The sequence below is a fragment of the Periplaneta americana genome, chromosome 12 (genome assembly GCF_040183065.1).
Source record: "Periplaneta americana isolate PAMFEO1 chromosome 12, P.americana_PAMFEO1_priV1, whole genome shotgun sequence".
Classification (NCBI taxonomy): domain Eukaryota; kingdom Metazoa; phylum Arthropoda; class Insecta; order Blattodea; family Blattidae; genus Periplaneta; species Periplaneta americana.
In genome coordinates this window covers 119,272,430-119,286,654 of record NC_091128.1, presented here as the reverse complement: position 1 = coordinate 119,286,654, position 14,225 = coordinate 119,272,430, and the positions used below count along the sequence as shown (strand labels likewise).

At 37.2% G+C, this 14,225-nt stretch overlaps 1 protein-coding gene across 1 annotated transcript in view; it reads right to left on the bottom strand.

Moving 5' to 3' along the window:
• Positions 1-704: 704 nt before the first annotated feature.
• The window catches only part of LOC138710845 (uncharacterized), a 78,537-nt gene continuing 65,016 nt past the window's right edge, over positions 705-14,225 (bottom strand). The window contains exon 3 of the mRNA XM_069842008.1: positions 705-2,822. Within this exon, the coding sequence (XP_069698109.1) occupies positions 2,589-2,822 (234 nt within the window). The 3' untranslated portion in view covers positions 705-2,588. The remainder of the gene's footprint in view (positions 2,823-14,225) is intronic.

Here is a 14,225-nt window from a genome sequence, read left to right as displayed (position 1 = left end):
GGTTCCGTTCTTCCCCAGCTTTTGTTACCTATCACTTTTATAACCATATTTTCCATAGCAGATCCTACTTGTATAGTACGTTTTACTATAAATTTCAAGTAAATTAAATATACAAATTGCTTACGAAAATAAAAGGTGTATAATATATCATTTTGTAACTAAAAATTGAGTTGTTCGCGATAGTAGTAGTGATAGTTTTGTTTATTTTCATAGATGGTTAGAAATTACGAACGAAAGACTAATCTCCATACAAAAATGGAATTAGAGAGATCGTCGGAGATACTAAAAGAAATATAGAGAAACAAGAAGAACGCCCCAAGAATTGACTGAAATTCAACTCTTAAAAAACGTACATTCGCAGATATCTTAAAAAAATGAAAATAAAAATCATAAAGTCAAGACTGTGAGACAGCCCATTTCCATTTTGATATCTTCTTGTTATATGATGTGCATTATATATTATATTTTGTCATTTTTGTATTATTTTATGAAGATTTATGAACACATCTACAAATTTTCAGATTTCTCTACGTCATATTTAACATTGGATGGTCAATTTAATGTTACTGGTTCCATTCTGCCCACGATTCCCCTAAGTGAAAAAATTAAATGCATTATTTTCCATGTAAGCTACTCGTCTTCACACAAATTTTGACTCTGAGGACTTGTATAACATTCAAGGAAACGAAAAATTAATCTAAAACAGGATTTGTAGTCATAACAAAAGACATGTCATTTATGACAGTAGAATAGAAAAACCAAAAATGTAATAGATAAAATATTTTATAATTATAGAGACAAGAATGAGAGCAATGTGCGAAGCCAAGTTAACTGTTCCACCTAGGCTTTCTTTGAATGTGAAATACATGTCAAAAAGTTAGAGATATATAGCACTACACTTCATAAATTTCGATACATTTTGCGGAAAGTACACAAATATTTAAAATGAATGAAATCGAGGAGAAATAGAATTTCATACAGACTCTGAGTGTTCAGTTTAATTTATGGATATGATTATGGAATTTAGAGAAAGGAAAATAGAATGTAAAAAATTGAAGCATGAGAAATAACATTTTGAAGTGTTATGAAGAGATGTAAGAAATATATTAAATAAAATCAGAAGACAGCTCATCCGTGGGTATATTTAAGCCACTCTTTATATAGTCCCAAAATACACTAGACCAATGAGTAACATCTGTTAATGGACTCTTTATCTGGGAGGGAAAATAAGGTTCATGGTCATAGAGAAACCAATGTCCATAGAGGAGAGTACGTATAAAAAGGATTAGGAAACTTTAACCTACTGAACAAGAAACGAAACCCGCATAATACTTTATGAGAATGCTGTACAGAAAGAGAGATGAGCAGGGCATGTGGCATGAATGGGCGAATCCAGAAATGCATATTGAGTGTTAGTTGGGAGACCTGAGTGGAAAAAGACCTTTGGGGAGGCCGGGAACTAGATGGGTGGATAATATTAAAATGGATTTGAGGGAGGCTGGATATGATGCTAGGGACTGGATTAATCTTTCTTAGGTTAGAGACTGATGGAGGGCTTATGTGAGGGGGCAATTAATCTCCAGGTTTTCTGAAAGCCGTTTGTAAGTAAGTACTGTATAGACACATGAAGGCAGTGTGCTAGAAAACACGTGTATTTCCGCTAAAATCTCGAAATTGAGTTTTTGCTTTTTCAGAACTTTTTCGTTACTACTACTACTACTACTACTACTACTACTACTACTACTACTACTACTACTGCTACTACTACTACTACTACTACTACTACTACTACAGCTCGACCAAGTTAAGTCTGCGAGCCGAGAGGGGAAGTTGGAGGCAGTTCTGCAGTGAAAGGAGGCGGTAACGAGAGGAGACCAGTACAGTCTCATATGACAGCAAAGTTTTCCTACTGCGCTTCAGTTCATAGAGCGGTAACAATTTAAGACGCTTTGAAATAGACTGTACTTCTACTTCTACTTGACAGTGAGGTTTGGCGTTCTGATTGGCAAGCGTTGGCGTAGGAGAGAAAGTTGCATGAGGGGGGAGGCTGGGAGACAGCGTAACTGTTGCCTTTATCTGAAGACAAGAACAAAAAATCCGTGCGCTCCGTAGTGTATTTTAAACGATGTGCACACGTTGAAATCTGAGCGTCAAGTGACCTATGTGACAACTGTGTTTTGCCTCTACATTCCATCCCGATATCCCCACTCGCAGACTTGACTTGGACAAGCTGTATGTGTGGTGAAGTAAAATGAATATATATAATTGAATGTAGAAAATTCTGTATATGTCACAGCAAATATTTTTGGACATTACTTAATAAAAAATATTCGCAATAAGATCTTTAAGGAACACCTGTCTCTGTAAAGTTGTTGATATAGAGAAAAATCTATACAAGGAGTAAAACATCCCGAAACTTACAAAAGTAAGAGGCACAGTACAGAAGCAGATGAAGAATAAGATAAGGTTAATAACGATGATGGTGATGATGAAGATGTGATGGTATATTTACTGCTTTTGGAGAATATTTAGTTCATTAAAATGCACTTGTAAAGCAGAGGAGCGCGCTGCTGACATCAGAAATGTCGTTAGTGATGCTGATGCTGATGTCCTGTGGGATGTTTCGCAGCCGCGTTGTAGGAGACCTGTGCGTGGTATCCACTCAGGTCAGCCCAGTACTGCACGTTCTGTAGCCTGCCGTCTGGAAGTAGCACGTGGTAGTGGCCTTTGGTATGGTGTCCGTCACGTGCCTCTGAATGGCCGAAAAATGTTCCATGTTTCGGGTCTCTAACCTGATAGCCGAACTGGTATTTCGCAGCATACTGAAACACACAATAAAAATATTACAAAACAAAAAAACTTACAGTGATGAAGGATGGTTGTAACGGAGAAAAACTCTCTCCGACACCGGGACTCGAACTCGGGTTTTCAGCTCTACGTGCTGACGCTTTATCCACTAAGCCACACCGAATTTCAGTTATGCCGGATTGAATCCCCTCACTTTAAGTTCCACCTCTAAGTTTCACTTTGGTGGCCAACCCACATGTACTGTGTCACAGGTGTGTGACAGTGGCACACTGTCCAACAACACACTGTTATCCAGGAAGCCATCGAAATCCAGCTAGATGGCAATAATTTCAACAGAGACGGGGGTCTACAGCTGATGTTATTCTAGCTGAGTACAGCATGGAAACCTGCCATCAATACGCTTCGACCACCAGCACACGGCAGACAGTCGGGACCAGCAACTAGCTCCTGATTGGCTACCGTTTCCACCAATCACAATGCGCCTGGCGGTCGGGACTAGGAACTAGCTCCTGATTGGCCCGCAGCGGGAAGCCCTACTATTGCATATATACCGGCTAGACATGGTCCCACATCACTTCATTCCCTGAAGAAGATGGCAGAGCTAGCCATCGAAAGCTTGGAAGCTAATTTCCAACTTACCTGGCTGAGAACTCGAGAAGAGTTATTCTACATCAAACGCCGGGAAAGCCTCAAGTCATACATTATTTTCATATATTTTTGTCCTCATTATTTGTTGAATTAATGATTATATTCGATAAATATTTTGATCTACTGGAAAATTTCATCAATTATTTGAATATGATTATCGTCCTTCTGCATAGAAGGAAAAACATCATTTTGAATGTATGTTATAATATTTGAAGTGCATATTTAATTATTTTACGAGTCTAATATTTTTTTCCACATTTTCGGCGTCTAAACATATATCTTAGTGCATTAAAATTCTAGGCCCACATGAAATATTCTAAAAATAAAATTAGAGGGATATGTGAGAAATCAATCAAGTAAAGAGACAAAATAAATGATAAACTCAGATTGTTTCAAAGATTTTGATTCTATGTGTTTAGTGTAAGGCCAAAGGCGCCATTTAACCTTTATGTAAAAGCATGCATGGGCAGATTAATCACCAATGTACAAATATGTGTTTTTAAATTCCTGACTTTGTATATTAATCAATTTCAATTTTAATTCTAAGGCCATGGACGCCACTCAACAATTCATGTAAATGCATGCATGAGCAGTTTAATTACTAGTGTACAAATGTGTTTGTCAAATATTTTACCCAGTTCTAATAATTGTTTGTCAGAAAACTCACCTGAGGATGGTTTACAAAAATAAGTCGAAAATATTCGTGATAGTTTACAACTGCACTTCGATGTAACAGAATTTAATTTTCTGCCTTCTTATAATATGATAAGTGTTTGACTGAAATTATAATACCGATTATTTGATTACAATTTCAGATTGTTTTTCCAAACTAAAAAAGGATCAAAACCAAAAGATGATTTGCTACTTGGAGTTAAAGTGAAGAGAGTGGAATCAGCTACAGTTAAAGAGAATCGACCATTTATGCTCCAGAGAGGAATGAAGAATTTTCAGTAGATTCACCTGATCCTTAATATATGATAATGACGATGATGCGGTAACAAGGGGATAATGAGAAAGTATTTTTAAAGTTTCATGATTTTGTTATGATGATCACTATATGAAGCTTTCTGAAGCCAAAGTGACTTAACTCCACTTTTTTTATAATTGAATTACGCGGTTGGAACAAAGTTTATCAGTTCTCAAACCGATTAACTTAAGCTGCAGGCCTGCGGATTACAGTACCTCGTCTGTCCACTGAATATAGTATTGAAACTTTGAGCGGCTTTTAACTTTAGAACCTAATTTCTTAGTTTTAATCTCACAAGGAAATCTTCCACATGAGGTCGAAATCCCCTTGCAAGTTTATACACTATTAATCACTGTGAATTTATTATCTATAAAAACAAAGGTGCCAATACAAACAGTGAGACACAAAAATACATTCGAAACATAACATAAAGTTCTGGTGCTGAATAACATTTCTACTTCTGCAAATCTAGTTCTTTAGGCAAAGCTCCCTGTAAAGAAGATTTGAATAATTTCAAGGGAAAAATTGTTCCGAGGCCGGGTATCGATCTGGTACCATCGCTCTACCAACTGAGCTACCCAGGAACTCTACCCGACACAGTCTCAATTTTATCCTTTATATCGACAAAACTTGCGTGGCCTGACGAGAAGCCACATCGAATGCACACAACACAGAGTTATGTTTAGGTAGTTTGGCCCGTCGTAACATTCTGCGCAGTAAACCCGACAAGTTAATTTGATAGTAATATATATAACCCCGGATTTCTAAGCAAAATGCATATTCTTTTCTACACTTTTAAAGATAAGAAAAAAGGTTATACTCCGTAAGACACACCTAGATAAGTAGTTTTAACTATGTTTGTTATTGCTGATAAATGTTTATTTCGCAAGAAAACGTTTTTGCTCACGTATTTTACGATTTTTAATGATAACAACATATTTTACCCAAAAATGTAATTTTAAAAGCGCAAATCTCACTCCTAGCAGTAATTTATCACCGATTTCCTTTCTTTTATTTGGCTAATAAAAATTAACTTCAGTTGAATGCGTAAGAAAGCAATGCTAGGGAATGACCCAGGATGTTGTGAAATAATAATGCGTAGTTCTAGTTAGGAGAGAACCTTGGGATTCCCAGCCAAGTTTCTGCGACTAGGCAGGTCAATTATCGCACTTATCGCGTTATCGGAATGGTGTCATGTGCATGGGTAGTGAATCCCCGAGTTCCAAGCTGCAGTGTGCAAATTGTGCAACACGCGTTGGTTCAGTAAGATGTGTGTGATTGCTCACTGTTGTAGTTAAGGAATGCCACCCACAAAAACCTCTCAATCACCATTCTTACGCAAATGTGTGAATGAGTTTGGAAGTAATATTTTCAGTGAGGACGGCAGTCTTATTTTGTTTGGTGTGTGAAAAGAGCGTTTCTGGGAAGAAAAAATATGACATTGTGTGGCATATTAATACAACGCGGCATAAGGAGAGGTTTAAGAATAAATCTAAGTTAAACCAGCAACTGATTAAAAGCAATGTGGATGAACAATCGAGTTCTAGGATACATTTTTCGAAGACTTGTGTTTGGCATTAGCGGGTTTCGACATTTCTTTATGGAAATAATTGAATAATGTGCAGCTCCGAGTATTTTTAGAAAAGTACACAAACAAAAGGCTGTCGGACGAATCTACATCGCGCAAAGCTATATGCCACAGTGTTTTCAAGAATAATTTATTATCATATTCCCGTGTATTCGTTTTTGATTACTTTTGTGCTCATTTTCACCATACTTAATGCTTATTTTACTGTTTCCGTGTATTCGTTTTTGCTTATTTTGGTGCTTATTTTCAACATTTTTCGTGCTTATTTGCTTGCTTATTTTACTGTTTGATTATGCTCAGAAATCTGCGCTTTAGTAATTATATACAGGGACATCATTTTATTTTTACTTCAATTTTTATTGTACCTGAGTTTTTGAATGTACTTCACTCGCACCCCTTCTACTAATGAAGTTCAACCGTCCTCCACACAGATCCAAGATCGCATAATACAGTCATAGTAGCCTTACGGTCATAGTAAACAGTACGTTCCAAAAATATGTTCGCGTTTTCCAGTGACGAAAGAGCTTTCAATATTGCATCATTTTCCTACGTCGCATCCCGGTTTCCCTCACCTGCTTCTATTCGCCTCTCTGTAAATGCTAGTGGCTGGGCTGTCTTAGCTCTTTTCTGAGAACATTAATTTCTGTTAGGAATTGGACGTCTACGTAATATTATACCCATACAATTGTTTAAAATAAGTTAAATAAAAGGGCCTCGTTAAGTAATTAACTCACGTGATTTCCTCTCTTTCTACGACGCTGCGACGTAACCACTTGTACGGACAGTAGATAGCATGTCTGAGTAATTTTATCTTTTCGGATCGGTCAGAAGTAAAGATTGAATTTACAGTACGTAAGGTCTCTTTTATAGAGTAGGTACAGAATTATTTCAACATGAGTTACTGATACGAAGGACGAACCTGATAATTGGAATTACGTAGGTCTAAAATAGTGTATAGCGCGATAATATGCACTTAGAACTGAAGCCTGTATCGAAATGAACGGCCATCATTTTCAAAAATGTGTTTAAATATCCATATTATGATTATTTTTCGATTTAACTTCATTCCCTATAGTTTACGCTGATGTGATGTAGACAGTATAATATACACTGCATAATGAATACGTCTGCATTGAAAGCTCAGTTCGTGATTAAAAACAGTTATTGTTAATACTGTACTGTATTTTGATTAAACGAAAACCTAATGAAAATTATCAAACTCAAAATCGCGATATTTCCTAGTTTACGTAAGTGGATGAACTACTTTTCTTCCCTCCTATACCTATACCCTGCCAGCTAAAATAAATCATTATTATTATTATTATTATTATTATTATTATTATTATTATTATTATTATTATTATTATTATTATTATTATAGTAAAGTGATTTGTTTGTATATTACGCCAGTATCAGTCGTGGAAGGGGGTAGCAAACGGTGTTTCCGGTTCTTAATTGTTGATCCAAAGGTATAGCCAGGTTAATATTAGAAATGTTAGTAAAAATAAAATGATGTCCCTGTATACTTACTTACTTACAAATGGCTTTTAAGGAACCCGAAGGTTCATTGCCGCCCTCACATAAGCCCGCCAGCGGTCCCTATCCTGAGCAAGATTAATCCAGTCTCTATCATCATACCCCACCTCCCTCAAATCCATTTTAATATTATCCTCCCATCTACGTCTCGGCCTCCCTAAAGGTCTTTTTCCCTCCGGTCTCCCAACTAACACTCTATATGCATTTCTGGATTCGCCCATACGTGCTACATGCCCTGCCCATCTCAAGCGTCTGGATTTAATGTTCCTAATTATGTCAGGTGAAGAATACAATGCGTGCAGTTCTGTGTTGTGTAACTTTCTCCATTCTCCTGTAACTTCATCCCGCTTAGCCCCAAATATTTTCCTAAGCACCTTATTCTCAAACACCCTGAACCTATGTTCCTCTCTCAGAGTGAGAGTCCAAGTTTCACAACCATACAGAAGAACCGGTAATATAACTGTTTTATAAATTCTAACTTTCAGATTTTTGGACAGCAGACTGGATGATAAGAGCTTCTCAACCGAATAATAACACGCATTTCCCATATTTATTCTGCGTTTAATTTCCTCCCGAGTGTCATTTATATTTGTTACTGTTGCTCCAAGATATTTGAATTTTTCCACCTCTTCGAAGGATAAATCTCCAATTTTTATATTTTCATTTCGTACAATATTCTGGTCACGAGACATAATCATATACTTTGTCTTTTCGGGATTTACTTCCAAACCGATCGCTCTACTTGCTTCAAATAAAATTTCCGTGTTTTCCCTAATCGTTTGTGTATTTTCTCCTAATATATTCACGTCATCCGCATAGACAAGAAGCTGATGTAACCCGTTCAATTCCAAACCCTGCCTGTTATCCTGAACTTTCCTAATGGCATATTCTAGCGCGAAGTTAAAAAGTAAAGGTGATAGTGCATCTCCCTGCTTTAGCCCGCAGTGAATTGGAAAAGCATCAGATAGAAACTGACCTATACGGACTGTGCTGTATGTTTGACTGAGACACATTTTAATTAATCGAACTAGTTTCTTGGGAATACCAAATTCAATAAGAATATCATATAATACTTCCCTCTTAACCGAGTCATATGCCTTTTTGAAATCTATGAATAACTGATGTACTGTACCCTTATACTCCCATTTTTTCTCCATTATCTGTCGAATACAAAAAATCTGATCAATAGTCGATCTATTACGCCGAAAACCGCACTGATGATCCCCAATAATTTCATCTACGTACGGAGTTAATCTTCTCAAAAGAATATTGGACAAAATTTTGTACGACGTCAACAAAAGTGATATTCCTCGAAAGTTACCACAGTTGGTTTTGTCCCCCTTTTTAAAAATAGGTACAATTATGGACTCCTTCCATTGTTCTGGTACAATTTCCTTTTCCCAAATAGCAAGTACAAGTTTATAAATTTCGCTATATAATGCGCTTCCGCCCTCTTGTATTAATTCTGCTGGAATTTGATCGATACCTGGAGACTTGTACTTTTTCAGATTTTCTATCGCAATTTCGACTTCTGAAAGCGTGGGTTCGGGTATAAATGGCTCAGCAGTTTGTATTTCAATTTCGTCCCGATCATTTCTATTTGGTCTATGTACATTTAGTAGTTGCGCAAAATAGTTTTTCCATCTGTTTAGGATTGATGGAGAGTCTGCAAGCAAGTCACCATTCTCATCCTTGATCACGTTTACCCTTGGCTGATATCCGTTCTTAAATTCCTTTATACCCTTATATAAATCTCGAATGTTTTTATTCTTACTATTTGTTTCTACCTCATTCAGTTTTTCCTTCAAGTAACCTCTCTTTTTATTCCTAATTGTACGACTTGCTTCCCGTCTTTCATTGAAATAATTATCTCTCTTCTCCTCGACTGGATCCTGTAAGAATTTCAATTTTGCCTGTTTCCTTCTTTCTACTACCATGCAACAATCTTCATCAAACCACGGTTTCTTTTTCTTAGTTTCATAATAACCTATGCTCTGCTCAGCTGCAATTTTGATACTATCTCTGATATTTTCCCACACGCTATTAACATCTAATTTCTTCTTAACTTCGTCGGAACTTTCTAAAGTGGCAAACCTATTCGAAATTTCGACCTGATAATTTTGCTTAGCTTCCTCGTCCTTTAATTTCAAAATATTGAATTTAGTAATATTAACTTGTTGCTCTACTCGCTTGGCTACTGATAATCTTTCTCTTAATTCTCCAATCACCAAATAATGGTCAGAATTACAGTCTGCACCCCTGAAAGTTCGAATGTCTACTATACTAGTATGTCTCCGTTTATCTATCAAGATGTGATCTATTTGGTTGTGTGTCAATCCATCTGGAGAAGTCCAAGTATATTTATGTATATCCTTATGGGGGAATGTTGTACTTTTGACAATTAAATTTTTCGATGTGGCAAAGTTGACTAATCTAACTCCATTGTCACTACTAATTGCGTGTAGGCTCTCTTTTCCAATAGTTGGTCTAAAAATATCCTCCCGTCCTACTTTAGCATTGAAATCCCCCAATAAAATTTTTATGTGATATCTAGGGAAATGATCAAAAGTATGTTCCAATTCCTCATAGAAGCTATTCTTTATATGGTCGTCTTTCTCTTCTGTAGGGGCGTGAGCATTTATAACTATGATGTCGCACCATCTACCCTTAAGTACTAAATACGATAACCTGTCACTGATAAATTCGACCTTTTTTACTGCTGATTTTATTCTTTTATGAACAAAGAATCCTGTTCCTAATTGGTGATTATTGTTTCCTTCCCCATAATACAACAAGTAATCTCCTATTTGTGATATGCCATTCCCATCTAACCTAACCTCTTGTACTCCCACGAAGTCTATTCTATATCTAGCTAGTTCTTTAGCTACTAATGTTACCCCTCCTGTTCTATAAAGACTAGTTACGTTCCAAGTGCCAAATCTCAAAACCTTATTCCTTTGCTGTGGTCGTGCCAGAGAATCAGTCCTATTCCGAGGCTTATTATAGGGATACGTAACAAGCTGTTTTTTACGGTGATGGGTTGTTAGCCCTTCGCCCAACCCCCAAGCTGGAGGACCACCCCTTATCGGCTGTCCACGACTGCTTATTCAATATATTCGCAGCTACCCTCCATATCTGGAGGCCGTCTCCTCTATCCGCAACCTGAGGACGCGCCATGCCGTGGTGATAGGGACCCACAATACATGGATGTCCCTGTATATATATTTTTTTATTTTAGTAGGTTATTTTACGACGCTTTATCAACATCTTAGGTTATTTAGCGTCTGAATGAGATGAAGGTGATAATGCCGGTGAAATGAGTCCGGGGTCCAACACCGAAAGTTACCTAGCATTTGCTCATATTGGGTTGAGAGAAAACCCCGGAAAAAACCTCAACCAGGTAACTTGCCCCGATCGGGAATCGAACCCGAGCCAGTCCCTGTATATGTTGGGTTAGTCGCTGTGGAGCTTTTGTGGAGTTCACTTCTTCTCGTTGTGCAAGTGCTTGGAAACATCAAACTATTGCAATAAAAATCAGTTTAGTGAGTGGAAGAGTGAAAAGAAAAGACTGCATTGTGTTAAGTACGAGTATTTGGATATCAGTGAGTGCAAAAACTGTGATCGCCCGTGAAGTGCAAGTAAGTGACCAATGTTTTTCAACATAGCTATAACTTACGTCACAATGTCTGCAGTTCTCCTGCTTCCCCCTCTTATTCCACTGAATATGCCGAGAAACTGACTCACTCCCCATCACCCCCCACTCAAATTTTCGCGCATAACACCAGCCAAGCTCTATCTAAATACAACAGTACTATGAATTATTTATTGTACTCTCTGCCAATAGTTATCTAGAATTATAAAATAGGTTCAAGATCGAATGTTTGCATAAAGTCACCAGATCTAAATGATGAGAACAGAAGATCGTAGGAAGCCATATCAAGCGTATAAAATATGTTCCAACAGCTTGACAAAAAGCTACTCAAATGCCGGTATACTGTATTTTAAGCTATTTATTATGACTACAAGTTGATATTTGCAGCTATTTTTTGTATTTAAGCTTCCCTTTGCAGTCTCTAAACATGCACAACTCTTCAAAGGGGTTTCTACCTGATCATTTTGGATTGGTCTCTTGTTAGCGGAGTTAATCAGTACGGCTTCTAAATGCTTCATGAAATACTCTGAAAATAGAAGTAGGAAACAAACAAAGCAAGGTTTATAAAAACCATTTTTATGCCAGAATGACCGGAACGTGAAATAAGAACACAGAAAAAACATATTTTAAATATACGGTCAATAGAAATTGACGTTTTACAGAACAGAATTTTTTTTTTTAATTTAATAAAATTGGAAATGAGGAAATACGAAGAGCAAATACTGATGTTTGTTTTACAAAACAACAGAAAACAGGACTACTACACTATGGTTCTCATTCGACTTGAATTTGTTGTTCTTTTGCTTTGTGTTGTGTTATAACACGAATTTTTAAAGTTACATGCCGTAGCTAGTCCTGAAAAATTAGATTTTCTACTGCATTATCTCATATTGTTCATGTCAATAGGCCTATATGTATTTTATAGTCACGCACAATTACCGTAACTAATATAACTAACCCTCTGCCATTATTGATCCCGATGGTTCATCATCACAAAATTGAGGGTTGACGCTCCCTATAACAAACACACTCATGTAGACCGACACGGAGTATGTACACAGAGTCTGTTTCAGCGCAGTTCTGGTCACGCAGTGATTCAAACAAAAATTGTTCAGGTCCTTGTTCGAGGAATACTTCACTTTAACATATCTCACGTACAAATAATATAATTTTGAAAGTTGAATCCAATAAAATCCAAAATAGAAATTTTCACCTACAACAAGAATATAAATTGGTTTTTATCCCCATTTTGTTCGGAATATTATTCATACGTCACCTCAGATTCAATCCGTATAATATTTAGGGTTGATTTAGATTAACCTGGAGTGAACACAACACTTTATTTATTTATTTATTTATTCATTCATTTATTCATATGTTTGTTTGTTTATTATTTATTTACTTCCTATCTTTTTTTTTCTTTGACCGGCCCGAAGCCGTTTACCGAAGTTATCTTTGTTTTCCTGTTTTCTTTCATTTGTTTCCTTCTACTTAAACTAATACAAACACAACACCCATGCCCAAGGCGGGACTCGAACCCACAGCCCTTTGGAGCAAGCGGTAGAGACAGTCCGTGCCTCTAGCGCTTGCGCCACCCAGGCCGGCTAAATAATACTAATAATGCTGTGATAACCAGTTGCGTTCACACGTCCTTTGTTTCTTCTTCTTTTTTTATTAGGTTATTTTACGACGCTGTATCAACAGCTCGGTTATTTAGCGTCTGAATGAGATGAAGGTGGTAATTACGGTGAAATGAGTCCGGCGTCCAACACCGAAAGTTACCCAGCATTTGCTCGTATTGGGTTGAGGGAAAACCCCGGAAAAAACCTCAACCAAGTAACTTGCCCCAACCGGGATTCGAACCCGGGCCACCTGGTTTCGCGGCCAGACGCGCTGATCGTTACTCCACAGGTGTGGACCATGAGGGATTTATAATGTCCTAAAACATCTTCCTGTACCCATTTTCAGGATTCCTCAGCCTTTCTCCATTCTCGTCTATTTCCTCATTCCATCTTCCAATCCCTTTTCTTTAATTGTTCTAATTATTCCTTGTGTCCATGTTAATCCTGCTCTTTCCCTTAATCTTTTTGCCGTTATAATTCAATCATACAACATCTTTGGCAATCTATCTTCAGTCATTCTCTTCGTATTGACCAAACTATCTTAATTATTTTTGTTTTGATTTATTCTACAAGCGATCCTTACATTTTTATTTTTTATCTTATAATTATTTATAATTTTATCCTTCCTTTATACTCTTGTAAATCTCAGCCAGAAATCCATCTCTGTAGAATGTAGTTTTGCTAATGTCTTTAACTTCAACTACCACGTTTCTGAGCCGTGTGATATTGAGTTAAAAATTGCATTGTAGATGTTTGTTTTGTTTTTGTTGTGATATCTTTATTATGGCAAAGAATTCTGTTTAATTTTGAAATTGCTGTTGTCCCTTTCTGAATTCTTGACAACAATTAATTTATGACTGTTAATATAGGAATAAAGCAGATAAAATTTCTCATAAAATTATCGTTTCCTCTGCATCTCAAGAGACTGATATGCTTCTCGATTTTAAGCCCAATTTCGACTTATAAATGTTGAATGAGGGGTTCTGCAACCAATTCAAGCATCAAGAGAATTTCGAGCAGGCATGCATAATTGGGCGACAATTGTGGCAGACGTCACAAACCGGAATACGTCGTTCACCCCCTTCCTTTAACCCCACGCGACATTGACATGGTAGGGTAGAGGGGATTTGCATTTAATGTCTAGCGCTAATAGATGCGGACCAATCACGGAGAGTCATTCAACGTCTGTAAACTGTGGAGGGAGAAACAATGCTTTTCCCATTCTTCCACTCCTCTATCTCGCTCCCAGTTCTGCATCCCTGATCTAGAGTCTAGAGCAGCGGTCATCAGCACAGTGCATCCTCGGTCTAGTGTCTCTTATTCGCGGATAAGAGGTGCGCTAGGGCGCATCCGTGGCTGCTGGCAGGTATGCTTTCTCCCTCTCCCTTCTGCACGATACATATT